The 26,195-nt window shown below is 43.2% G+C and overlaps 1 protein-coding gene across 6 annotated transcripts in view; it reads right to left on the minus strand.

Moving 5' to 3' along the window:
* The window catches only part of KDM3B (lysine demethylase 3B), a 37,546-nt gene extending 12,230 nt beyond the window's left edge, over window positions 1-25,316 (minus strand). For 2 of the 6 annotated variants that reach the window (XM_081185803.1, XM_081185802.1), the window contains exons 1-13: window positions 24,661-24,959; window positions 18,830-18,997; window positions 17,479-17,592; window positions 15,989-16,094; window positions 14,322-14,446; window positions 13,647-13,715; window positions 11,932-12,507; window positions 8,855-10,100; window positions 7,708-7,909; window positions 4,661-4,875; window positions 3,015-3,167; window positions 1,438-1,545; window positions 476-603 (exon numbers count right to left, since the gene is read on the minus strand). In XM_081185803.1, the coding sequence (XP_081041929.1) occupies window positions 476-603; window positions 1,438-1,545; window positions 3,015-3,167; window positions 4,661-4,875; window positions 7,708-7,909; window positions 8,855-10,100; window positions 11,932-12,507; window positions 13,647-13,715; window positions 14,322-14,446; window positions 15,989-16,094; window positions 17,479-17,592; window positions 18,830-18,997; window positions 24,661-24,948 (3,498 nt within the window). In that variant the 5' untranslated portion in view covers window positions 24,949-24,959. Of the gene's footprint in view, window positions 1-475; window positions 604-1,437; window positions 1,546-3,014; window positions 3,168-4,660; window positions 4,876-7,707; window positions 7,910-8,854; window positions 10,101-11,931; window positions 12,508-13,646; window positions 13,716-14,321; window positions 14,447-15,988; window positions 16,095-17,478; window positions 17,593-18,829; window positions 19,022-20,106; window positions 20,149-24,660; window positions 24,960-25,017 lie in introns of those variants that run through there. The other 4 variants (XM_081185806.1, XM_081185804.1, XM_081185805.1 and 1 more) reach the window with 4 other exon arrangements.
* Window positions 25,317-26,195: the final 879 nt, after the last annotated feature.

Genomic DNA, 26,195 nt, shown 5'->3' on the forward strand with positions numbered 1-26,195 from the left:
TGGGGTGGAGGGCTGCAATGGGGAATAGTGGGATGGGGGACTTAGCTTCCATGAACCCATTACATGAGCTTAGTCTGGATACAAGCCAATATATTGGATAAGGAGACCAGGGTACGTTATTATTCTATCAAATTTCAAAAACAAACAAAAAACATTTGACACTAACAGGTTGTGTATATTCCAAACTCAGAAAAAAATAAGTATTCCACTGGTAGACACACTATCTGAGGCCATGTAAAAAGGCAAAATAAGTATGAAATACAACATCTTTAGTAATGGCTTTTTCTTTATAATCTGCATTTTCATTAACATAGCACTTCAAATTGCACAAAGCAATAGCAAATAAATATTTGAACACACAAAACACCAACAACTCTTTTTAAAAACAACAGCCCAGATCAGGATGCCTAGAGGAAGTGGACAATATCTATCAGGATCACATAACAGATTTCGGCTATAATAAAAGTTCACATACCTGTGAAATTCCATTGGTGACGGCAGGTCGCAGCACAGATTTATTCTGCCGATTAATACATGGGCAGTTGGCTTTAATTCCCCATTTGCCACGGGCTGCATGAACCATGTCTCCAATACTATAGAGTGCTGAAAAATGAGAAACCTTAGTATCAAATTTTGTAACAAAATCTGAAAGTCTTAAAATGCAAGGACCGGTATCTTCCTGCTTACGGGCTGAAATGGTAGATCTTCTAGCTTTTTATAAGCGTGAACCTATGTTTAAGAGTATGGCTTTTAGGCTGGGAAGGGAGACCCTCTGTCCGTATAAAAATCATTACCTTTGTTTTGACAATACTATTAATGACACTAATTGTTAGGACACTCTCTTTAACAACTGCCTCAAGTAGCTTTAATAACCTATTAAGCATCCTTGTAAGCGATGAGAACTCTGCAACTGCAGATGCATTCTTGTTACAAAAATGCATTCAAATAATGAATCCACCTGGCTGGATCTGATGGCAAAAACGAACCACGACCTAACAAGGACGTGGCAACAGTCATTACCTCAGGCTGTAAGAGAGGGAGTGAAGGGAAGCAGGATCCTATAAAGCTCAGCTGAGAAGACAGCACCATTAGGCCGCTGCTTCTACCAACTGTTGTAGCAGAGAGGAGGACAATGAGGGAAGCAGAGCCATGCCACTGGCTCAGCTAAGAGAGCAGCAACTTTTTGTTCCTGTCAGCAAACTGTTCTCCATTCCTGCTGATTGTGATAAGAAATTTGTTACTATGAACTCATGCCCAAGGTTGCTGTTCTCCTCCTCCCTCCAACCCTTTCTCCTTGTCTTTTAGATTGTAAGCCTGAGAGCAGAGGCCATCTTATTATTGGTATTTGCAAGCTGATCTGGGAACCTTTGTGGCTGAAAAGTGGGATAAAATCTGTCAAAGAAGAGAGACATGACAGGACATGGAAAATAGATTCACCTGTGCCAGGGATTATCTGTGTTGGCATGAGATTCTCTGGTTCATGCGACTGTCCCTTTGCACACTTCAACCATGAAAAAACCTCTTCATCACCAATCTCCTCTGTCTCTGAAATAGAAAGACAATTAGATCGTTTAACTTTCCAAATGCTTGCTTGCATGTTCCAGTACTACAACAGCTTCAAACTAATAAATTCATAGGTGGCAGGTTTTGCTGAGCACTCTCTTCATAGTCAAACAAAACATGCAACAGCCGTCTGTTGTGGTGCTTAATGTGCTACTAAAACCCTTCAGAGACAGTCGCAGCTGGATGGGAGTTTCAGTCCAAAACAGCTGGAGGGCTAATGAAGGCTGTGCTAATGGAACGTGTGTCAATACAACAACCGTTGGGTATGCAAGATTAAAACATGAACACACAAACCTAGAATCAATATTCTGTCCTATTTCCACACTGGAAGATGTTTTTTCAAGCTCTGTTGAAACTCTCCACAACTCCTTTCAGTAATGTGTTTGTGCATCAATAATCTATATGTGTATCAATAACGTGTATTTGTGCAGCCTTGTGCTTGCTTTTCCACTAGATTATCACATTACCTCTTAAAGATGGAACATCCTGCCTCAAACATTATATTCATTTTCCTTTTTACAAAAGACATGATAGGTTGGGACAGTTCACAGAATAAAATAGAAAAATCAGACAGAAACCCTTGTTCCCATCTGTCCTAAGTCAGCACACAGTTCCTGTTTTAGTTTCAAAGTATTGAAAGGGCTTGCATTCTCTAATGAAGTAAAAACTACCCCACCAAGGGCTTCAATTTTACTAGCAAAAGCACACCTAGAGTATTGCAAAATTATGCATGGCCAAGGATTGTTATATGAATCACAACCATAAAGCCTTTTGTAACCTATTCAGAAGTTATTTTCCTTCAGAACTGTCTCCAGGGAGGTTGGGTGAGAGAGACTCACACACCTCCCCCTTGCTCCCCCACCCGCTAAAGAAACATGAAATGGAAGAACCCAAAGTTATTTCAATACAAGACCTTCTTAGCTCCTGGTTGATGGGTCTGTAATATCCCAAACCTTGGTTTTTTTTAATGGTAATACCTGACACTTGGAAAATAACTAAAGGCCTACTTTAGCAATTAGATGACATGCTTTACTCCAAAGGTGAACTGTGTCACATTGAAAGTTCCTTAAGAACGCATTGGTGAATTATTTAAGCTATCCCTAGTGCAAGATCAGGAATTTTACCTGCGATTCCCTATGTTCTTCCTTATTCCAACTGTCCTCATCCTACATGATGATCCTATACATGCCATCCCTGTTCTTGAAGGCATGGCTAAGCTCAACATAGAAGGTAATTCTGTATTATGCTGCCATGAGGAAGCAGGAGGATGAAGCAGCCACCGAGGAAATTAGGTCAATACTCTCAATCCATATCATCCTTTATCTTATCTAGCAACACAGCAAACTGATCACTTAGCCTTCACACAGAACAATTCCTCCCCAATCCTACCACCAAAAGCAGAATGCCCATCTAAACTTTACAGCATTCTTGGACAAATATCAAGTACTCACCACTGCGTGGACGGCTTTTTCTGAGACGGTAACAGTCCAGACACACCCCAAAGCCACATTTGCGACAAACCCAGTGAATATTGAACAGTGTTGTTTCACATACATCACACATCTCCCTCACTCCGCGTACAGCTCTCTTCCAGGCTACTTTCTCTATTAAAATAAATAAAATCAAAAAGGCACATGTTAACAGATTATACATTAGAACTATGCTGTAATGTTGGTTTACAACAATTTCCTGGTTTGACAATAATTTATTAAAAGTTGTTCAAATTCAAAATGAAAACATGTGTTTGAGAGAAAGAAGTGATGGTGGTATTGAGAGACAAGAGTTTGAGAAACTCAAGAAAAAGCCTCTTTGAATGCATGGATCACACATCTACAGTACTGGATTCAGGATACGGTAATTCATGCAATAATTCTGGAGACATTGGGGGGGGAGGTGTTTCCAAGATGCAGCGATGGCCACCAACTTGGATATTTTTAAATGACTAGTCAAATTCATGGAGGGTAAGCCTAGCTGCGGCTACTAGTTATAAAGGCTATGTTCCACCTCCACCGTTGGAGACAACATATCCCTGAATACCAATTGCATACAAGTGGAGAAAGTGTTGTTTTACTCAGGTACGGTTTGAGGGCTTCCAACAGGCATCTGTTTAGCTAATGTAAGAACAAGATGCTGGACTAGATGGACCTTTGGCCCAATCCTGCAGGGCTCTTCCTATACTCTTATTGCCAATTTTTAAGAGATTCCTTTGAAGACTTAAGGAAATTACTCACACCTAGTTACATAACAGCATATAATGCAAAAATGGGACTTAAGAAAATTGGTCCTCTAACAGATTAGTAGGCCAAGGTTTGCTTTATTAAGACATTTTCATAAATGTGTTCCAGAGAAGTGATATGTAAAAGAAAAATGAATATCACTATCCCTTAGATCAGAGGTTTTAAAGCTTTTTCAGTGCACGGCTCCCTTGACATTCTTCCTGCCCTGTGGGGCTCCGGAGCCCAGTTATGTCATCCATTGCCTGCAGAGCTGTCAGCCTCTCACCCTTTTTTGAACACCCTCCCTTGTGGAGTGTTCCCTCAGTCTCCTTCCCTCTCCCTTCTCACTGGGAGTCCTCTGAGCAGCTGCTGCCCCTGGTGTCTGAGCTGCCTCCCCTGCCCGAAAGAGGCGCGCCGCCTCACAATGCCCCACAAGGGCCTAGAACTTGTCTGTCCATTCCCAACAGTAAGGGCTGGTGGACTGGCTGGCTTGCTTACTCCAAGGCCACCTCAACTTCTGGCAACCAGCACCCCCTGACTAGCCCCAGAGGCACCATTCACCTGCAGAGCCTGTAGCCAGGACAGCTGCAACAAACAACTGAGCAAGCCTTTGGGAAGCAGAGACGCGAGACGGCATCAGAGTAGAGATGGAAGGAAAGAGGGATAGAGGCCAGTGTTGCCCGCGGCACCCCAGGGGGCCAGGGCACACTGGTTGAAAACCACTGCTTTAGATCATTGGCTGGACAAAACTAATATGTGAGAAAGAGGCCACCATCCACTTATACTTGCAGAGTAAACCATAGAGTAATGGGTTGGGTATCTTTTCTTCAATAATCGAGTTCCAGTTACACACACGGATTAAAAAGAAAACACCAACTTACGGTGTGGTTCCACCATCATCATTGCCTCCTTCTCAGACATAACTAACTGACAAAACTGGTCTCCAACATTGGCCAGGATGTATTTGGAAGTTTCCAGGTCAATTCCCTCTGCAGGGGCAGTAGACGGGATCCACAAGCTCAAAGCGTCAGTGTCACTCTGTTGGGGGTTCAAGAATCCCTCCACTCGTAGTATACCCTTCCGAGTAAATATCAGTCTGAAACAAAACTATGAGCTAGTTAAAAGAGCACATTAGCTACAATCTCTTCAAAACACAAATGAAATGGAGGTTTCCTCCATGGCTATTCTTTAGAACTAGTACAATTGATAGATTTGTTCCTGAAGACATGGTGCTGTAGAAACCTTTGTTAGAAACTATCATTAGAGGCTGGTAGGCTTAACATCTGTTCTGAAAAAAACTGGTAGATAGCATTTCTAAAAGATAAAAATTACCAAAAATATAAAAGAGCAAGACTTCCTGAATAACAAGCATGGCTTCTGCAAACTAACCTTTTAGAGTTATCTGACAGTGCCAATAAGCACATGGGGCTGGATGTGTCCACTCACTTTCAAGAAACTTTTGATAAAGCCCTACACCAACTATTGAGAACCAAAGCAATAATGGGATTAAAATGACAGATCGTATTATGGTCCAGTAACTGGTTAAAGAGCAGGGAATAAATGGACAGTGGGCTTGGAAGCAAGTACTCCTTACAAAGTGGGGAACTCTGAATTTTAAAACAAATTGTCAAATTGTCACTATTTCTTTAAGAGAACATATAAACTACCTTAAAATGGTTAGCCCTTGGTCAACACCTCACTCGCTCTGCATAAACAGCTCCTACCCCCAAAATCTAGGCTAGTCTTAACTGGAAATTTAACGTGGGACTTTCTGCATGTACAGCTGATGTCCTGCTATTGAGCAATGCTTTCCCCCTGCCTCAGAGGGATTCTTAAAAACAAAACAAAAAGAGGCAATATTATTTAGGATGTACAAACATTATAATCAGCTATTTTCTTTATTTTGCACACCGCCATTTTTAGAAGGCAAAATTCGTAATAATAATAACTATTTTTCCCACGCTTTTCTTCATTAGATCACAAATGAGTTAACAGATACTCAACAGCACAACATGCACTCACACGTACAGAGAAGTATGGTTTAAAGGAGGGTATGCATCACTGTGGGTTTTATGAATTCATGATCTTTTGCCACTTCAACTAGTTCCAACCCAGTTTAACCACATTTCTGTAACATTGACATCCTGCCAAGCAACTTAGTCCTTTATATATATTAGTGTCTTATACAATTAACATCCTTCATGAATGCACACTAAAATCTAAAGCTCTGTGAGGCCAGACTCATACAGTTTCCAAAATGCATGCATATAACCACCCTCTTATGAAACAGATGTCTATTTTTCAGAATGGATTTCTTAAATTAAGGTGATTTTAATATGCAGCTTAAATCACCAAGAAAAAAATATGGATGTAGATCATGGTGCTGCATTCAACTAAATAATTGCATGTCTGGAACAGCTTCCTCAACCACAACAGAGCTTTCCTCTTTCCTGCACCACACCCAGATCTGCTCCAGCAGGTTGGGGGAAGCTTCTGTGTGCAATAATTTAGCTGGATACAACCCAACTAAATACAAGCATTTCCAGAATAAGAGTACACACCTATTATTTGCTATAATAATCAACACATCTTGTTTTGTAGCTCAAACACTACAGTACTTAGTACTATCTATGAGAATAATTCAAAGTCTCTGGTCATGCAACCAACATGCCTTTGGTATCATACAATTATTTCAGTTTAGAGAAGAGGGTATATTTTGTCAATAATAGGTTTCTGTTTGGTTTTCTGCTCACATGCAAGCAAAACTGTTAACACAAGAGACACAATCCAATACAGCTGGGTATGGTCCATGGACCAATTCCTCAGAACATTTTAAAAGTAAGGGGGGTAATTACTATGGATTGTATCCAGTTAGTATCCCATCACTACTAGAGTCTCTCTGATCCAACAAGAACTTCTACCAGGGGAAAGGGAAGGGAGGCAATTTCCCCTTTCTCCTGCACCCTCCCATCCTCCAGAACAGATTGGGGGTGGTGCAGGAGAGCTAGTGCGGGGGGGGGGATAATAAAAAATCACCCCCCTCCTTGTTCCTTGATGGACACCTACATGAGATCAAAGAGTCTCCTATCAGTGGAGGCCTATTAGATACCACTAACACCACTGTAAGAACACCATCTCTCTCTGTAACAGGGAAAGTAAATGTTCACATTAGCAGATAATAACTCAGTATTTTTTAATATACTGCAGTACCTATAGTATAATGCTTGCTTGCCTCAAAAATACAATATTTCATCTCATGGTTTGTTCTATGATATAGAAAAGCAGGTTTTAATTCAGTATGCCTGACAAGAGTATTAGATTGGGTTTTAAGTGTAAAATTCAACAAGTTTGTTTAAATGATTTTATAGTAAAATATGAATGAAAGGTGTTTTTTAAAGTGCAATGTACCTGAAATGTTTTTTAAAAATATAAAAAACAATATTAAAATTAAAAATCCATCTTTGTTTTTGCATTTAAATCTTAAAATCTTGCTTTAAATGGCCATCCTGTTATTCTGGTGCAATTTTACAGGCCAGTTTCCAGATGATGTGTGGAAGTGAGTAACCTGGAAGGTGGTGGATTCTCCACTGGAGGTTTTTAAACAGAGGTCTGTCGGGGATTATTTAGCTGTGATTCCTGCATTGAAGGGATTGAATTCTACAATTCTATGATCCTAAGAAAAAGCGCCAGGTGGACAGAAGTGCCAGTGGGTTCAGAGATCACTGCTCAATGGAAAGTTCTATGAGTGCAATGAGCCCTCAGAAGCTACAGCAGGAATTGCAACTGTCATCGCAACAAGGATGTACAATTTCGAAGAGATGAAATTACTTAGCATTATCTTGCCATTAAAATATTTAAAAGCCAAGTGACACATTAACCAGCAACAAGCATAGTATACCAACAAGACATGCTCAGGGAGCTTTATTACCTGCGGAAGTGGAAGAAGCGACAGGCTACAGTGGAGTCGTCCTGCTCCTGCTCCTTGAACTTCCGGTAGCGTTCCAACCGACACTCCCGGCACTTGTGCAGATGAGGGGCTACGTTGATACAGGAGCCATCTTGGAGGAATGCTTCCCCTGACTGCTTCAGCTTCCTCACCTTACTCATGTCTTTCAGTACAGACTGGCCAACTATGAAGCAAAGTTAACAATTAGAGGCATTCAACAGAACAACAGAGGGAAAGGATGAGAAATCCCAAGTAGTATTTATTTAATGCTGACTCCTGTAGAATGTAGCACTGTACCGATGTTAGGTTTGATAGAGAGCAGGACTGGACTTGTCTGTACTTGACATTTGTGACCTGGGCATCGGCATAGGGGCCTGAGCATGCAAGCCTGATACAGATAATCTCTACATATCAAAGACAGTGCTTCAATCAGGCCTACATATTTACATGCCTTTCAGCAAACATAAGGTAATCAGTTAAGTGAAATTCAAGTAACTTATCCATTGATTCAATGCGACTACTCTGTCCACATTTTTGAATGGCTCTATTTGAACTGAGTAAAGATGGCTATCACTCCTAATTTCAGCCAGGCAAAAGCAGGAGCAGGCATGGTTCCACTCCCACTTTGCATTTAGGCGTTTCCCATAATAAAAAAAAGTCTGCATGGGAATTAATTATTCATACCAAGGGTTCCTAAACTTGCTCTAAAGTATCAATATTCATTAGGGGTTTCAAGACGCAGAAACATCTAGTCACAGTTGTACAGTAACATACATTGCTGTGCTCCCTAAGCAGTCCTTCTAACATTCAGTCCATACATATACTTCTGCCAGCAACCAGATTGTATCCATTTATAATTTCCTGAAAATAGGGGAGTAAATGTTTTTCTATACTGTGAAGAGTGCAAGATAATGCTTTCACCCAAAAAATGAACTGCAAGTACATGCAGACAGATGTAAGGCTCTCAGGTTGGTGGTGTGTTCCTCTGATGCCTTGCTTCTGGCTACATGCACAGAGGACATATTTGACAGAAGGTCACACACCACACGGCTGACCACACAGATAATACAGAACAAAAAGCAGCCCTCCTTCAGCCTTCCTCAAATAACCCTTCCTTTAAAGCTGTCACCTTTCAGGGGCGCTGTGCGAGGCCTGCCCTTAGGGGTTTGTTTCCCTTTTCCTTTGCCCATTAGTAGTTCCGCATTCCGCTCGCCATTAGGACCCAGTTTCCCAATCAGATGCTCTGGGATTCCCTTCAGACAAGCTTTGGTGTGCAGCTGCTCCTCAGAATCACTCATATCCGAGAGGTCGCTATTGGTACTGGAATCAGAATCCTGCTTAGACGGCATGCTCCGCTCATCTAGAGAGAACCTTTTCACAGTTTCAAAGGGGTTTTTGTTCTCCAGTGCCAGCTCTGCCTGTGAAGAGAAAAAGCCAGCCGGATGTCTGCCAAACACATTAGAAAAGGTTTTCATAAGAGGATTGTCCTGCTGCCCAGGCCCAACAGATGGCTTTTCTTCTGTTGGGCTGGAGGAGAGCGTGGGCATTTCAATGGGTTGTGTCAAGCTTCCGATAGGTGAGGTGGAACGGCCATTCCCCACAGTAGATGAACTCTGAACACCGGGAAAGCGAGTTGAAGTAGGTGCACTGGACAGGATCTTGGAAGAATCAGTCGTTATAAACAAGCTTTTCTTTTTAGCTAAAGAGTCTGCTCCAGTGTGCAAATCTGGCCAGCCAGAAGCTGCCTTGGAACCAAGAACTGAGGAAGGAGTAGCAGTTGCTCCTGGCTGAGATGAAGAGGCGAAGCTGCTGAAAGGACTGAGTTCTGATTTTTCTGAAAATGCCAAGAAAGGGTTTGAGGGCTCCTCTCGTGAGAGTTTTGGGGGTTGCAAAAAGAGATTCTCGTGATTTTCTGGAGGTCGAGTACTCATAATGTTTCGGGGGAAAGCTGGAGTAAGCGTGGGCATAGATTCTGCTGGCAGTTTCCGGTCCACAGAACTGCCCAATTGAGTCCCAGCTTTAGCTTCTCCTGCAAGAGCTTTACCTTTGCAGATGCCTGCACTCAGGCTCTCTGAATTTTTTTTTAACGAGTCCTGACTAGCGGGCTCTTCAGCCAGGTTCTCTGACAAGGCTGTGAAGTAGTTGCTGGAGGGAAGATTCTGGGACATGCACTGAAAAAACAAGTTATTTGATAAATCAGAGTCTTTCTGGACCTCATGACCAGTGCTACTACCAAATGGAAATCCAACAGGCTTCTTCTCTGGAGCTATTACTCCATTGGACTGGCTTCGCCCGCTGTCAAACACCACAGGTTGGGAACCAGCTGAGTGTGCCACTCCAAACCCTGATGAAGCCAACATTGAATTGGGGGAAATCTGAAACAAAACAGGAAACCAGTCAGTTGTTCTCCTCTCCCAAGAGAGGACAAAACACTTTCCCGAAGGCTGCTTTATTTCCCCCAATATACTGCCTTTGCAGTATCTCTTGGCAGCTTGTTCTTTATCAGAAATCTACATGTTGCACAACAACAGTCGAGGCATGAGACAAAATGCCCAGATTCTGCAGGCTGCCCAAATTAATTTAAAACTTTCAAAATTTTAAATGAGTTTATTGTATCTCTGCAAACCTTGCTTCAAAATGCTAACAAGAATGGGTATAATGGAAAAGAAAAACAAATGAAATTCAATATTTTTAATTCAATTTCAAAAATGTTACTCTAAAATGGCAACATGTGTATCAAAACAACCATTCCAAAATTATTGACTGCTCCCTCTAGGCCAGTGTTTCCCAAACGTTTTTGGGCAACGGCACACCTGTTTACCGGAAAAAAATCTCGCGGCACACCACCATTAAAGCCCCGCCCCGTGACGTCAGCGCGCAGCGTCACGCCGGGAGGGACGCACAAAAGTGAAAGTTTTTTCCCTCCCCCTTGCCGGGGTGGGAGGAGGCAGCAGAGCGAGGGACTGAGGGACGGCGGCAGCTGAGGCGGCGGCGGCTGTTGTGGTGGTGGCGGCGATAGCGGGCGGAGGAGGGGGCGGCGGCGGGAGTTGCTGCTGCTGCTGTTGCTGCCCGGACATGCCGGCCTCCTCCTCCTCCGCTGTCTCACGCTCCTCCCTTTTGCGCGCGCTGCCCCGCCGCTCGGCACCGCCACCGCGGAGCCGCCCCCGGCTCGACGCGGATCCTCGCCGCCGCCGCCTCTCGCCGCCCGACTCACCCGCCTCCCTCCCACGGCACACCAGCCGATGTCTCACGGCACAGTAGTGTGCCGCGGAACACCGGTTGGGAAACACTGCTCTAGGCTACCATCTTATGGTCCCTAGGTGTCCCAGGACTTTGCAGGTCTCCCTTTATGTGAGGAAGAGGGAGAGCTATGGGTGGGGCTGCCTTGCAAGTGTCGAAAATTCCATGGCTGTCATTCATTTGCTTTTGCTCTGATGGCAGAGAAAGCAAAAAGGGGGTATTCGAGGAGTGTGTTGCAGGTGGACTGGGGGAGGCTCTGGATCCCGACATGCCCCTGAAACAGGACGAAAGTACATTACCCCTGGGGCTAGCGGAGTTATTTTGCCTCCCAATGGTCCAAATAGCAGGAAAAATCATTTTTTAAAAAAGCCTCTAGTGGAAGAGGAAAAAAAGAGGAATGACACTTTCCCCTTTCCTACAAAGCCCAGCAGGGCTTTGGATTTGGTGCTTTGTTTGCCTTTGAGTCTCTCTCCCTTGACCAAGTAGGATTGTTTTGCCTATCTATAGAAGATTAAAATATAAACACACTGATCTCTCTTGTAAGTGTAGTTCCCATATTTTCCCCATGAGCTTCCCCCCCGTAGTTATAGAAATCACTTTTTTTGGGGGGGGGGGGATGTTTGTATGGACAATAAAGATACTAAACCAGAGGCTATGAATTCAAGTTTTCTTTACTGTGAAACCCAGCACCCTTTCCCTAATGTATAAATTTGGAGAGGAACACACTGTACACTGAGCAAAACGTAAGACCCTACCGGATCACAAGTCTGCAGTCGTAGTATTCCACATCCTGCTAGATGGCTGCATCTATCGTAACAGGGAAGGATCTCAAGTCCACTATAATGCTCCAACTGTACATATCCTTAACACAGCTATTCTAAGAGTTACAGCAAGACAAGGTATGCAAAGTGCTATATATATGTGTGTTACGTATTATCACTACTATGCTGACTGTAAACGGCTTACCTCTCCCTGAACAGGCAAATGGCCTGCCTTCTGTTTTTCTTGTCCAGTAGCTGCTGACAAGCCAGCCTCTGGAATCCGCACAGTAGCTGGCGTTGGCCCAGCTGCAGCAATAATGGCAGGGGCAGGCACCTGGACTTGGCTGACCTGCTCTAATGATTTTGCCATTTCTTGGTTACCACTGCCACTCAGCAGTGCCTGGGAAGCAGTTGAAGACAAGGAAGTAAAGGGCATAGGTGGTTCACCACCCACTGGTTCATCCTGAACCACAAGAGTTCGGCCATTCTCCTTGGTGTATGTGGCAAAACGAATACTGCGATTAACTTGAGGGACAAATGGAGGAAGTTGCTTGGCCCTTGGATCCAGAGTCACGTCGCTGCTGCTGCATCCTTTCCAAGCTCCCCTATTTGCCTCACCTCCATCATTCCCATTGCTATCCACTTCACCCCTCTCCTTTAGCTTCTTCGTAGCATGATCACACACAGTATCGGAAGAATTTTTTCTCCTTCGTCCATCTTTCCCTTCCACACTTTCTCTCTTCTTTTTTCCTTTTGATGATTTCGCCTTTAGAGAAGCTCCCTATAACAAATAAAAGCACATATCACTACAAAGAGGAAGCCAAAATAATTAACTTCATCTATCCAGTGCCAAAGGTTTTAAATAAGCCTGGCCATGAAACAATTAATACATTGCTTTAAACATCAGGGGCTTAGGGGTCAGGTGTCACTAGTACGTTAATGACACATAGTTCTATTTCTCTGTAACATCTGAAACAGCAGAGGCTGTGCAAGAGCTCTGGACCACTGCCTGGACTTTGTTGTGGGCTGGATGAGGGCCAACAAAATGAGCTGAATCAAAGCAAGACAGCTGCCTGCTTTGGATGGAGCTGTATACTCTAAGAGGAAGGTTCATAGTCTTGGGGTGCTCCTGGATCCATCTCTGTCACTAGAGAGTCAGGTGACCTCACTGAGTAGGAATGCCTTTTACCAGCTTTGGCTGGTAAGACAGCTATGGCTGTTTCTGGACCAGGATACGATGATCACTGTTGTCCACACAGTGCTATCCTCTATTACAGTGGTACCTCGGGTTATGAACTTAATTCGTTCTGGAGGTCCGTTCTTAACCTGAAACTGTTCTTAACCTGAAGCACCACTTTAGCTAATGGGGCCTCCCACTGTCACCGCGCCACTGCTGTGCGATTTCTGTTCTCATCCTGAAGCAAAGTTCTTAACCCGAGGTACTATTTCTGGGTTAGCGGAGTCTGTAACCTGAAGCGTCTGTAATCCGAGGTACCGCTGTACTGCTATGCACTCTGGGTAGGGCTGCTCCTAAGGTTGGCCCAGAAGCTGCAGCTACTGCAGAATGCAGTGACTTGACTGCTCACTGGGGCTGAATTGGCACTAGTTGCCAATTAGCTACTAGGCAAGGAGCAAGGTGACGGTACTAGTGTGCAAAACCCTATACAGCTTGGGACCAGGATACTTAAAAGATTTATAGCATGATAGTATGCATATCTACGCATTCATAAGTCCCTTGAATTCAATGGAATTTACTCAGCTTAAGTCTGTAACACGACTGAAGCCTTAACTGGGAAGTCAAACTAATAGCTCTATGAAAATATAGATACATTTCAGACAGCTGTCATAATATGTTTTTGAGATCAGATCTTTAAAACATTATTGCTAATATAATGACCTGGTGCAACACAGTATGTGTACCTCGTTCAGTGCAGAGGTGTCCATCACTACATGAATCAGTCGGGGATCCACTGACCTGATTTCACCAGTCTGATTTTTGTGGTCAACAAAGGGGGAGAGGGAGAGAAGACAAAGTCAATCATAAAGACTGGCAAGATACTGATCATAAAAGCAGCTTCCCCAATGTCCCTCTTCACCTGGCTTTTCCCTGCAAGCTGTGCTCCCATTCGATATCCCTTATCATCTTCAATCTTATAAATGTAACTGAAGTAATTTTACATAACTTATTCTATTTTAATAGTACATACATTTTCATGGTTGCAAAAATGATTTTGGCAAAATATGGAACGCAATCTTTTCTTTAAGGAGGACTTGTAAAAGAGCCTCGCTCTATAAGCTTAGGGGACTGGAAATAAATGTAAGAGGGTAGAAAGGCAGGAGGTGATGTTTGTACTTTGAAAATGATGCATTCCCTAACCATTAGAATATTCCACTCCGACTGCTTTTCTTGGCTGCAACTATAAAAGACTAGAATTTGCTTAAATGCTGAAAACTGTCAGAGTTCTGCTTATGCTGAGTGTGCTTGTATTAAATGTCACAGTCCACACAACATAACTAAGACCATGTAAATAACTGTTGGTAGCTAAATGAAGAAAGGAAATCAGGCATCAAGAAACCGCAAGAAAAGCTTCACACCTCAGTCAAAACCACCTCCATCAGACAGGTGATAGGATCTTGACAGCTCACAACAGCAGAGACCCAGCTGTTTTCCTCCTCTGGCTGGTACACCTTCACTCTTTGACCTTGGATGCTGCAAGGACCTGGGAAAGAGCCCCAAGCGAGAATGCTATCAGCCAAACCAGTGCCACTGCACCAAGAATTAAAAGTGAGCATGGACTTAAAGCATTGGTTTCTTAATGTAACACACAAATAAAGCTTTATTAGGATTTGTTTTGGGAGAAGGGATAACAAAAGTAATCACCACAATACTGTGGAGTTCTGTGTCTTCATTTACATGTCTGTTTCTAAAATTCCAGTAAAGGGTGGACATGTTTATTCTGAATTTAGTTACGTCATATTGGAAACATATAACTCAAGAGCTAACTTCTTAATGAATTCTTCTTGCTTTTGTTTTTGCACCTACAGGTTAACAAACCATTTGTGCAAACACAATAGCTGCTTGATATCTGTGACTACTCCATGAATGCTTGGAGAAAGCCCTCCTTTGCCACAGTAAGTGGCCCAATGTAGCAGGCTAACATTGTAAATCTACAGTTACAAACATACGAGCAGATAAAAATAGAAGCAAAGCGAGTAAGAGTAGTCAGTTAAATTAAAAACTAGCAACAGCAAAATACCCTCAGTTCAATAACCTACAGGTCTGTCTGAACAAGGACTCCAGCTGTCAGAAAATGGCCAGAGAGCAGGCTGGATAGCTGTTCCTAGAAAGGAAAGCAGTTCCAGGGCCTTGGTGCAGCCACCTTGGTGCAAGGTACTCTCTTGTATCCCCACCAAACACAAATCCAGTGTTGCCGGAAGGATCTCTCCTTCAGATCTTTTTGCACTGGTATTCAAAGCCTTTCAAATTCATTACCAATACCTTGAACTGTGCCCAAAAACAACCTGGAATCTAGTAGAGGTGCTCCAACAAGAGGATCACATACTTCTGATCAGTACCCCTTGTCAATATTCTGGCCAGCGTATTCTGGATCCCTTCTGTGCCAAACATGTAATACTAGTCGTCAATCGTATAGCTCCAATATGACATTTGATAGTCATTGAAATCAACTCCTTCAAATCTAAGCCAGTCAGGAACCTTTAAGCTCCTCTGAATAGCTCTCTCCAACTCTTATTTTAATAATATATAATTAAATATAGTCGTTCTTCAATGTCTTTCTTTATTAACCTTTGATTAATAATAACTGTCTTAGCCATTAATTTTTGACTAATGATAGTGGTTCTCCATGGCTGATTCTCTTCTTCTCTCTTGACTTAAGATTAATATAGTTGTTCTACCCTACTGATTTCTTGCATTCCTCTAGCATGCCAGAGTACTATTACAATAAGGACTATAAACATTTTTTTCTCCTGGAAAGGGTAGCTAAAGTTCATACTCAAACAACAAAACTGATTCCAACAAGAAAACAGTGTTAAGGAAATGAAATTTTAGGGAAAATTGAGCTTTCTCCTTCACAGCAAAGCTCAATTAATTCCTCAGTTTCAAGAGCTTGAAACTTCATATGTAACAGACCTATGAAAAAGCTGGAACAGGTCTTAGGATCTTAAGAAGCAGCTGTAAGCTGAATATAATTTCCAGGAGAACCAATTAGGTTCCTTAAAAAACTAAAACCAGCTGGTCTTACCTCTGCTAAATATCTCCTGAAGCTTCTGATCACTGACCAATGAATTGACAGCTTCCCTCAATATTGGCTGTTGTTGGAGAATTTGGTTCTGACTTTCAGTTGCCATCTGCAAACAATTTTTTAAAATATGTAATAGCTGTTCAAGAACGGGGTAAAAGCATAATTTATATGGCCTAGATTGTTATGATTTATTTCCCCCGTTTCTTGATGTTCCTTCCCCATAGTGACAGAAATGTACGGATTTATTTCTTAATGTTTATCCTGCATTTAAATTCTAAGGAAACATAGTGTACTCAGGCTACTTTTCTACAGCACACACCACTGCATTATAATTTTATAATTTTTATTATTTATACCCCAGCCAGTGCAAATCCCAAAACTACTACATTCCATAATGCAAGATTTTAAAGCCAGATTGTCTTACATATACTAAATATCTTGGAAGTACTTTGCCTATCACAGAGAAAAGCAACTTGCTCAAATTCACATCACACATAATAGACTTTTCCAGCACAAAATAATGTGAGAAGTAGTCCTGAGTGTCAGTTACCTCATCAAAAACTATGAAAGCCTACAAAGCTAAGCTTGGTACATGTAATTGTTTTTCATTTCATTAGCACTAAAGTGCTTTAAATTAAATTCGTAATCTAAAGAACTATTTTAGGCACAACAAGGTGGGATTTTCCCATGCCTTTGTTTTCATTGCAGATCCTCGTGCCATATTGCAAGCCACTTTTTGAAATCAAAAGCCATTGACCATGTGTTGTTGTTGTCGTTTAGTCGTGTGTGACTCTTCGTGACCCCATGGACCAGAGCATGCCAGACACTCCTGTATTCCACTGCCTCCCGCAGCTTGGTCAAACTCATGTTTGTAGCTTCGAGAACACCGTCCAACCATCTCATCCTCTGTCGTCCCCTTCTCCGTGTGCCCTCAATCTTTCCCAACACCAGGGTCTTTTCCAGGGAGTCTTCTCTTCTCATGAGATGGCCAAAGTATTGGAGCCTCAGCTTCAGGATCTGTCCTTCCAGTGAGCACTCAGGGCTGATTTCCTTAAGAGTGGATAGGTTTGATCTTCTTGCAGTCCATGGGTCCAAGAGTCTCCTCCAGCACCATAATTCAAAAGCATCAATTCTTCGGCAATCAGCCTTCTTTATAGTCCAACTCTCACTTCCACACATCACTACTGGGAAAACCATAGCTTTAACTATACGGACCTTTGTCGGATCTTAGTCCTCTTGGTCTAATGGAATTAGCTGTGTAAGTGTTCTGCCTGCTTATTGCCTTGCTTCCCTTTTTGCCTGCTTAACTGGCATGGAAGAGAATGCTAAAAGCGAGAGAATTCCAGGACCATATTGCTGAAGTCATGATACCTCTACCACATGTACCTCTAACACTGCTAATTGTTGTAACCCACCCTGGACCTTAGGGTGAAGGGCAGGTAATAAATTTAAATAACTAAAATAACTAAACAAACAAACAAACAATATACCTGGAAGAGATGTAGTCCAGTGGCATCAGACAGGAATCTCAAGTCTCGGTCTACAAGAGACTCTACTGGAACCACAGAACCTAAGCCAAGCTTATCGACCAAAGGAGTGAAAGTCTGTGAATGAGAATATAAAAAACACGACTGCATGAAAACAGAAGGTAGCATACTTATTTCTTAAAAGTGCTGTCAGAGCTGCTCGAAGATCCTAGCTCACAGAGGATCACGCTAGCCAGCGATCATTAAGTAAAAGTCTTTATTGAGTTACAGTCTCCATTTTCCAGCTGCTGCGTGCAACTCTACGTCTAGAAGCTAGATCGGCGAAGCTCCGTCTGATTCTCCGCCCCTTGTGCACCAACTTAATATCCTAGCCCTGCTCCACCTTTTCCGCCTGACTGTTCTCCTCTGGGTCCCTCTGCCCCCCGGGGTTTCTTCCTTCCGGGATTCTTCTGACGCTGACCCGGACCCTCCTGCCTCCTTGCGCCGGGCTTTAGGACCTGGCTCCCTTTCCGGGCTGCTTACTGCGCCGCCTTCCTCTGCATTTGAACTTGGCGCGCGCGCCCAACCTTCCACTTTCCGCTTAACCGTTTCTTCGCTCCCCGATGGAGGTGTGGCCACTCCTGACTCATGCCCTCCCTCCTGTGGTGAGCTGCCAGCGCTTGCCCCCTGGCTCCCTTCCTCCTCCCTGCTCCCTAGCAGTGACGCTGGTCCCGATTTCCAACTGCTCTCCTCTGATTCCCCTCTGGCTCTATCTTCCTGGGGTGCCCCCCTAAACTCCCCCCTTGCCCTGGCCACTGGTGCTCCTTTCTGTGAATCCTCTGATTCACTGGAAAGACTCGGAGATCTCGGGTCGTCGTCATCACTCATCTTTTCTTCTGCCTCCTCCCCTTCGCTCTCTGTTTCCTCCCTTGCCCTTGCCTCTGCTCCTAAACCCCTGACAAGTGCTTATTATAACTGGTATTTCCTCACTCTTTTTACCCTCCTTAGATGCTTCCGAGAAAAAGTCTTACTCCATCATCTGCTGAAAGGAATCAATCAACTATCTAGAAAAACTCGAGTTTATTTCATAACTTGGGTGTTACTATAGATACAACAGCACACCAAGTAACTCTTCAAGTTAAAAAGTTTCCAAAACCGTTTCATTCAGCTGGATAAAAATCCTCAGCTAAGGTTTAATCTTACATGTTTCAGTTTATTAGAATACATTTTCACAATGGCCTAGATAAGAATTACAAGAAACAAAGAAACTTGGACAAAATAGGCCTTGAGACACATAACAAAACAATCCACCATTCAGACTTTGACATAAGGGATGTTTTTTATCAAGGGCAACAAGCTAAATGAAGATACTCACCAACGCAGGCCAGTGCCCAACTGACACTCTAGTTCCCTGAAGCAGAACTGGGTCATTTCGAGGGGCCCAAACGAGAGACCCTTCCAGCATCAAAACGATCACTTCTTCAGCATGAACTTTCACCCAGGCGTGTTGCTTCCAATTGCACCGGTCAAATTCCACAAATATCTGCAACAGATCCCAGAATGGGTTCTTTCAAACACATGTGGGCAAAGTCACAACAATCAGTCAGCAAAATGCTTGTCATGAATAGGGGTCTACAAATATCAGCTTGGCTTACCAGATAAACCTCTACGTGTCCTCACTACAAATTTTATCTTATCCCCAGTAAAACCTCTGACGCAAGCAAAGGGGGCTTTTGGAAGAGGTCAGGGTCTCTTCAATTTGGGCTGCAGTGCAGAGAAGAAAAAAGAAGAGGTTCCTCTGCACCCCACCCATTTCTTCTTCTGCTGCAAGGGTGACAAGATTTCACCCCTTTCCCATACAGGGCTCGGGAGAGAGGCAGAGTCTTGTCTACATGCATGGAGGTATGCATGGTAGGAAACAGTGAGGGAAGTGCATGGCTTTCTTATGCAAACAAATACCAGTGCAAGTAAAATTACACCTCACTTCAGACTCCTGTAATTCTTAAAAGGGCTGGAGGGAGAAGCAACCAATATCTGACTTGCAGAAAACTTTGGAGGAGGACAGAAAAAGTGGGGGAAACACAGCCTGTCTTCAACAAAGCTTCCTGAAAAACAGTAAATACTTTCCCTCTTCCATCAAACCCTCTAGCAAATGTGGAGAGTTGGAAGAAGATATAGATGGGGTCTGGCGAAGTCTTTGACTGTGCACCCACAGTCTTCATCCTTCTCCAAAGCGTCCTGTAAATAAAAAAAGTCCCCATCTTCGGCTCCATCTCTCTGTGCTATGGAAGACAGGCACTTGTTTTACTTGCAAGAAGCTTAAGAGAAGACAGAAACAGTGATGCCTATCATTTCTTATCAAAACTGCTCCACCAAGGAGGTGCCATTTTCGACCAAGGGGTTAAGGGACACTGTTGACGCCCAATTCTGAAACAAAACCACTTGAAGAATAATGTTTGTACACAACATTCCAGATGTGATCTACCTGATGTGATCACAGGAACGAAACCTCATCCGTCCAATCTTAGATTACAATAACTTAATGCCATATATTTATTTGTAATTTAGTTCCTCAAGCTACATTAACGTTTGCCCACTGTCACACTGTTTGAAGTTCACTCTGGAAGAGAGTCTACTTGATGCCTGGCATACCTTCTTCCTCTCTAACATCATCTCCATGCTTCTTCCTGGTGATTTTAAAACTCAAGTTGATAATTCCTCTTACTCAGCTGCCTTTCATCTCCAGCTCTTGATAGACCTCCCTGGACACTACCATGGCCACTCCTGACCACGTCTTTATCTGTGTCTGAACCTGTGTGCAGGCTTGCAGCTGCTCTGGTCCAACCCCTCTCTTATCCAGAGCTGCTATATAACAGTCCTGTTGTATTAAAGCTGGAAGGGAAACAATCACCCAGGAGAAATTCTGTTCTCCAGGATGTACCAGGAGAGATATTCCACTTTGTATTTATTATATTTGATTTATTAAATTTGTATACCACCCTTCATCCACAGATCTCAGGGCAGTTCACAACATAAAAATAAAATTAACTCGGCCCCTTTGGGAGTCATGTCACATCTCAACAAATTGTCACCAGCAAATACTATGATTTTTGGATGAAGGGGAGCTGGAAGGTCTTCACCTCTCTCTGTTGGGTGGGTTAAGATTTTCTGCCTTCAGTAAATGAGAAGCTGGTAGAAGCAAAAATGGGAGAGGTGCTCTAATACCTGCTACGTCTAGTGAGAGATAAAGCATTATTTACTTCTATTTTTGCCCCCGGAAGACAGCAGGGATTAATAGGTGTATGTTGAACACACAAATAAGGAGCCAGTTGGGTACTTTGTTATTGTTTTTAGTACAATAATGATCTCTGGGGCTAATCAGAATGCTTTTGAGGGTAATTCAAATTTCACATTTTCTGCTTATATATTGCCATTTCCCAATCTTGTTTCATTTTATTTTTCTGCTTGGATTTTTATATTTAGATTCCTTAGTGGTTAGTTTCCTGATGTTTAGCTTTATTTCATGAAGTGTCTGTAATGGATTGTTAATGCAAATGTTACATTATTTTAAAAATATTGCCCTGCTCTATATTGAGCTGTTATTAAATTACTATATTATCTGAGTTTTGATGAAAAGTTTGCAAAGTTTTGGCTTTTAACTGTTTAATACTGATTATATTATATATTTAGTATTGCTTAATAATTAAATGTATTTATATCCCACCTTGAAAAAAATCAAGGCACTTGGTAGCATCTTCAAAATAGCCAAACAGCTACTGGTAATCCTAACAAGAGTTTTAAAAATTTGAAGATAAGATACACAAAGTCAGGGCATCAGCAAAAAACCAGATGACAGAAAACAGAAAGAGAGCAGGCAAGACTGACTTCCCTAGGTAGGGAGCTCCTCAGTCTAAGCTGAACCCTTCCACAGCCTCACTTGCACTTCAGCTGCTGATGGGACAAAAAGAGTCTCCCCAGCAGATCTTCCACACTGTAACTGCATTGCACACCGTTACCCTGGAAAGGGACATATCCTCTTTTAGATTATAACATACCATGCACAGAAATTAAACAAATTGTTTGCCAACTGCATATTAAGTAAGCCTTTCACTATCACTAAATAATGACAAGGCATGCTAAGCATGTGAAGTCTCTTTGAAAGCATTTTTACTAAAGTAACTTGCCCTATGTAACAATACCTAGACAACACCCCATTATAAATCGTGGTATTCTGAAAACTTGAACATATCTAAGTCTTAATTTCTCATCCTGGTTCCAATTGTCTCAGACTATCACTCCCGCCAACACAACTCTGAAAAGTGTTAAGAAAGAATGATAAAACAGACCTCTTGAAAATTACCGAGGGTTTGGTGCAACACTTAAATTATGTTTCAATTTGTTACAGCAATTATGACATGCTAGATGCTATACGATTTTAATTGCATTTTAATTGCTGCTTTTATTTCTTTTATATTCAATTTCCTTGCATTACAATTTTAATTCCATAGAATTAAAATTGTAATACATTAAAATGCAATATAATAAAAGCAGCAATAATAAAATCAATATGAATATTTAATGCAAGGGTTCTGCCATCTTGTGTCTTCAACCAAAAATTCATAGATACACCACAGGCCACCTGATTGAAGCTTGATGGTCCATGAACCACAGTTTGGGAACGCCTCAGGAAGAGGAACCCTCAGAGGTCCACTGAAACAAATCCGCAAAACACAGTGCAAAACATCACTCATAGCATGTTTGCACATAAAAATCATACAGGGGCCTAGTTCTTGCCAACACAGAAATCTGTATAGTCCATCTAGCAGCCCTATATTGTCTACATTGACTTTCCTTCTTTCCCAGCAAGGGGAATAAACCTCTAGGTTCTTCTGCATGCTAAGCATGTGCACAACCAACTATGGCCATTCCCTGTTCAACGCTCCAATATGGGCAGAAACTGCTACAGGGATCTACTGCTACTTCTTTTTCAGCATGTACAGATGTCCCTGTTTGTTCAGTGTAAAAATGTGGACAGAAATCTTGAAAGGGGGAGGTCAATCATATCTGTATTTGACCATGCCTTTCGTGGAAAATCTAGTCAGTTATACTGGGACTTTTAATGAGGATTCTATGCAGTGTTATAAGCTCAAAATATATAAGCTAATCACCAAATGGCACCACGTATGCCCTGAATCTTCCCACATTCAGCTTCACTGGATGTCCATGAGTTCTTGTGTTATGAAAGGATAAAAACTGCCATGCCATGCCTAATTTTATCAACTTCTTTCATGTCACCAATTAATCGCCTTATCTCTAAATTAAAAGTACTCGTAAGGCAGAGGCTCTGTGAGCTCACGGCTCCCTTGACAAACTATCTTCTTTCTGCAGCACCCCTGTGGGGCTCAGGAGCCCAGTTATTGTAGAGCTTGGGAAAAGTACAGAAAAGGGAAAAATATATCAGGAGACTGGAATATTACCTACGAGATAACAAGATTTGGGCTATTCAGTTTTTGAAAAAGTTGAGCAAGGGAGCAGATTACAGAAGTGAATAAAATTTGCATGACATAGAGCAGAGAGGGGAATGTTTCTCTCCCCCTTCTTAAAATATTAGAACCCAGGGAATCCAGCTAAGTGGAACTGTGGGAGAATAAGATCAGAAAAAAGAATCAGACTTCTTCAAACAGTTAAACTACAACATTTACTTCCACAAGATGTTGATGGGTCACCAATTTGGGTTGAAAGGGGGATTAGACTAATTCATGGGAGAAAAAGGCTATCAGCGGCTATATACAACTACAGAATAAGAGGCAGTATACCTCTGAATACCTGTTGCTGGGAAGAGCCACAACATAAGGGTTTTGCTCTCATGCCCTGCTTGTGGGTGTCTCATAAGTAATGGGCACTACAGACATAGGGTGCTAGTCAAGGGTGGAATCTATACATATATAAAAACCGTTCTGAAAATGCTTTTTAAAAAAGCATTTTAAAAAATACACTGAATTTTCCATAAGGCTCACCATTGCCATCTAGTGTCACATGGTATATTGTACTTAAAACAGACTTAAATAGTTTTATTTGCAGCTGTATAGCTGAGTCGTAGGTTAGTGTTTGATCTGTTCCAGCAGAGTTCTTATTTTCATATATGAACACAGCCCACATGATTTGTCGATTATTTAAACAGTTTCAGCTGATATTTTCAGGGGTTTTTAGAAACTCCCAAGATCTCTTTCCTAGGCAATTATTTGCAACTAATTCAATGTTTTCATACTTGTAGGATAATTTATTCCAAATTGTATTGCACCCTGCTTAATAAGAGAGCAACAGAACGACAAATCAATTTGATTCTATCATCCAGATGGGAAAGAGCCTTCTCCGGGTCTTCAATGTACTTCGTTTCTGAATAATTAAGTCACCTTAAATTTTAAAAATTGGGGTAATCTGAAAAATAACTCTGCTTTTATGGCCTAAAGGGATTCTCCAAACATCCTATCTTTATTTTACAGTGCCAGAATAGGCAACCAAGGTATGATGGCAGATGTAAAAAAGGCAATAGTACTAGCATAGCACAAAGTGGTACAAAAAAGTAGTTGCTTCACAGTTGTTTGGAACACAACTTCCTCAGGTACTTTAGCTGAAGTACTTTGAATCTTGGAAATCAAGAGCTAAGTGCTGTGGATATGGGGTTTTCAAAAATAATCACATTGGCAGCTATCCTTCACAGACAATAACAGCATAATCGTAATAGCAACAGCACTGAACTGGTACCCATTATCAGTGCTGGCTTTTGACCAGTGACACATATATATATATACACCACAGAAGGCTGCATGCCATTAAGAAATGAACGCACAAGCCTCAACCTTCCCTATTTGGAACACTTGGCAGCCCTCGACCTTGTACTTTTGTGGAAGCATCTTCGAAGTTTAGATTATCCTTTCTACCTAATAAAACTGCAAGGCATACGGAAAACACAACACTGCACTGAAGTAAACATAAGCAGCGATCCCAACAACTAAGGAAAGTACGGGATCCAAGCTGGAAAACACGAAACGTTTAAAGCTCCAAGACTTCAAATGCGCTGCAGCTAGAGAGAGACCAGGATACCCACCGTTAAGGGATCTAATCCTAACTACCATGAACAAACATTCCTTAGCAGGAACGCACAGCATACTTCCTTCTCCCACCCGCCACTTCAGTACATCCCACCCCCGAGGTAAATGGGCTCGGGTGCAGCACCGCGCAGTGTCTCACGACGGGGGGAAACACCAAGGACGGCCATAGATGCGGCAACCGAAACCCGAGATCCAAGCGTAACAAGAGATCCTTCAGCGGCAGCGGCAGCTGCCACCAGATAAGGAAGAGGCGGAGCAGGGAGGCTGAGCTACCTCGGCCGAAGAAGGAAAGCGGATAAACCCCTCCCCCTCCCCTCCGGAGTCCAAGCAGAAGCTCAGCAACACACCCCACCCCCACCCAGGCACAGAGAGAGATATACATAAACACACGTACGCAGGACATGCATTTGCACACGGACCCCAGCTCCCCGCCCCCGAGGAAGGCGCTCACCGCTAAGTCCTGAGGCACGGCCCCGCTCATGGCCCGCACGGTCCCGCTCCTCCAGGCTCGAGAGGGCAGTGCAGGCCCAGGCTCCGGCCCCGCCACCGCCGCCGCCTCGCCCTCGCCCGGCCCCGCGACCAGCAGCAGCAGAAGTCGCTTCCCCACCGGGGAGGCCGCCGTGTCCGCCATCCCCGCCGGGCAGAAGCAGCCTCCGTCGCGCCTCCGAGCCCAACAGCCGCCGCCGGAGACACCGAGTGAGCGACGGCCCTGCGCTGGGCCCCCCGAACACCAGCCCGCCCTGATCCCGGCGTGCCCCGCGCCAGAACCTCCGTTCCAATCCCGGCGTGCCCCGCGCCGGCCAGCCAGCAGGCCCCGCCCCTGATTCGAGTTCCCAGCGTGCCCTGCGCGCGCCCTTATTTATTTACTCCTCCGCTCCCGGCATGCACCGCAGTCGTCGCGCTCTTGTCCTAGGTGCCTGTTGTTCGGTTTTGCCTGTAGGGGGCGCTGCAGGGGACTCATTTCATAGGCCCCGATACATGCAGCACAGAACCTTAAAGCCTCCTCCCCCCGCCCCACAAGGCACATCACACCTGATGGGGAAAGTGGAATGGCCACCTGCCGTGCCTTGGTTGACCTGAGGTACAAGAAGGACTGCCCTCTTCGGGTGTTATGAGTCATATTACTGTACTGACGAGGTCTCAGCCCGCACTCACAGTGCGGGAGGGAGCTTTCACCAGCTAAAGGTCCAGCACCGAGGGCCTTCTGGCGGTTCCCTCACTGCGAGAAGCCAAGTTACAGGGAACCAGGCAGAGGGCCTTCTCGGTAGTGGCGCCCTCCCTGTGGAACGCCCTCCCACCAGATGTCAAAGAGAACAACAACTACCAGACTTTTAGAAGACATCTGAAGGCAGCCCTGTTTAGGGAAGCTTTTAATGTTTGATGTATCACAGCATTTTAATATTCTTTTGGAAGCCGCCCAGAGTGGCTGGGGAAACCCAGCCAGATGGGCGGGGTATAAATAATAAATTATTATTATTATTATTATTATTATTATTATTATTATTATTATTACTAAAGTTGTGTATGATTTCCTCAACATGCATGTGTGTTTAGGGAATTCTTACTTCATTCTTTTGTGATGGTAAGTACTTCAATGCCTGAATCCTGGTCACAGGCGCACCCTATTCA

Source organism: Podarcis bocagei (genome assembly GCF_964188305.1).
Source record: "Podarcis bocagei genome assembly, chromosome: 2".
Taxonomy (NCBI): Eukaryota; Metazoa; Chordata; class Lepidosauria; order Squamata; family Lacertidae; genus Podarcis; species Podarcis bocagei.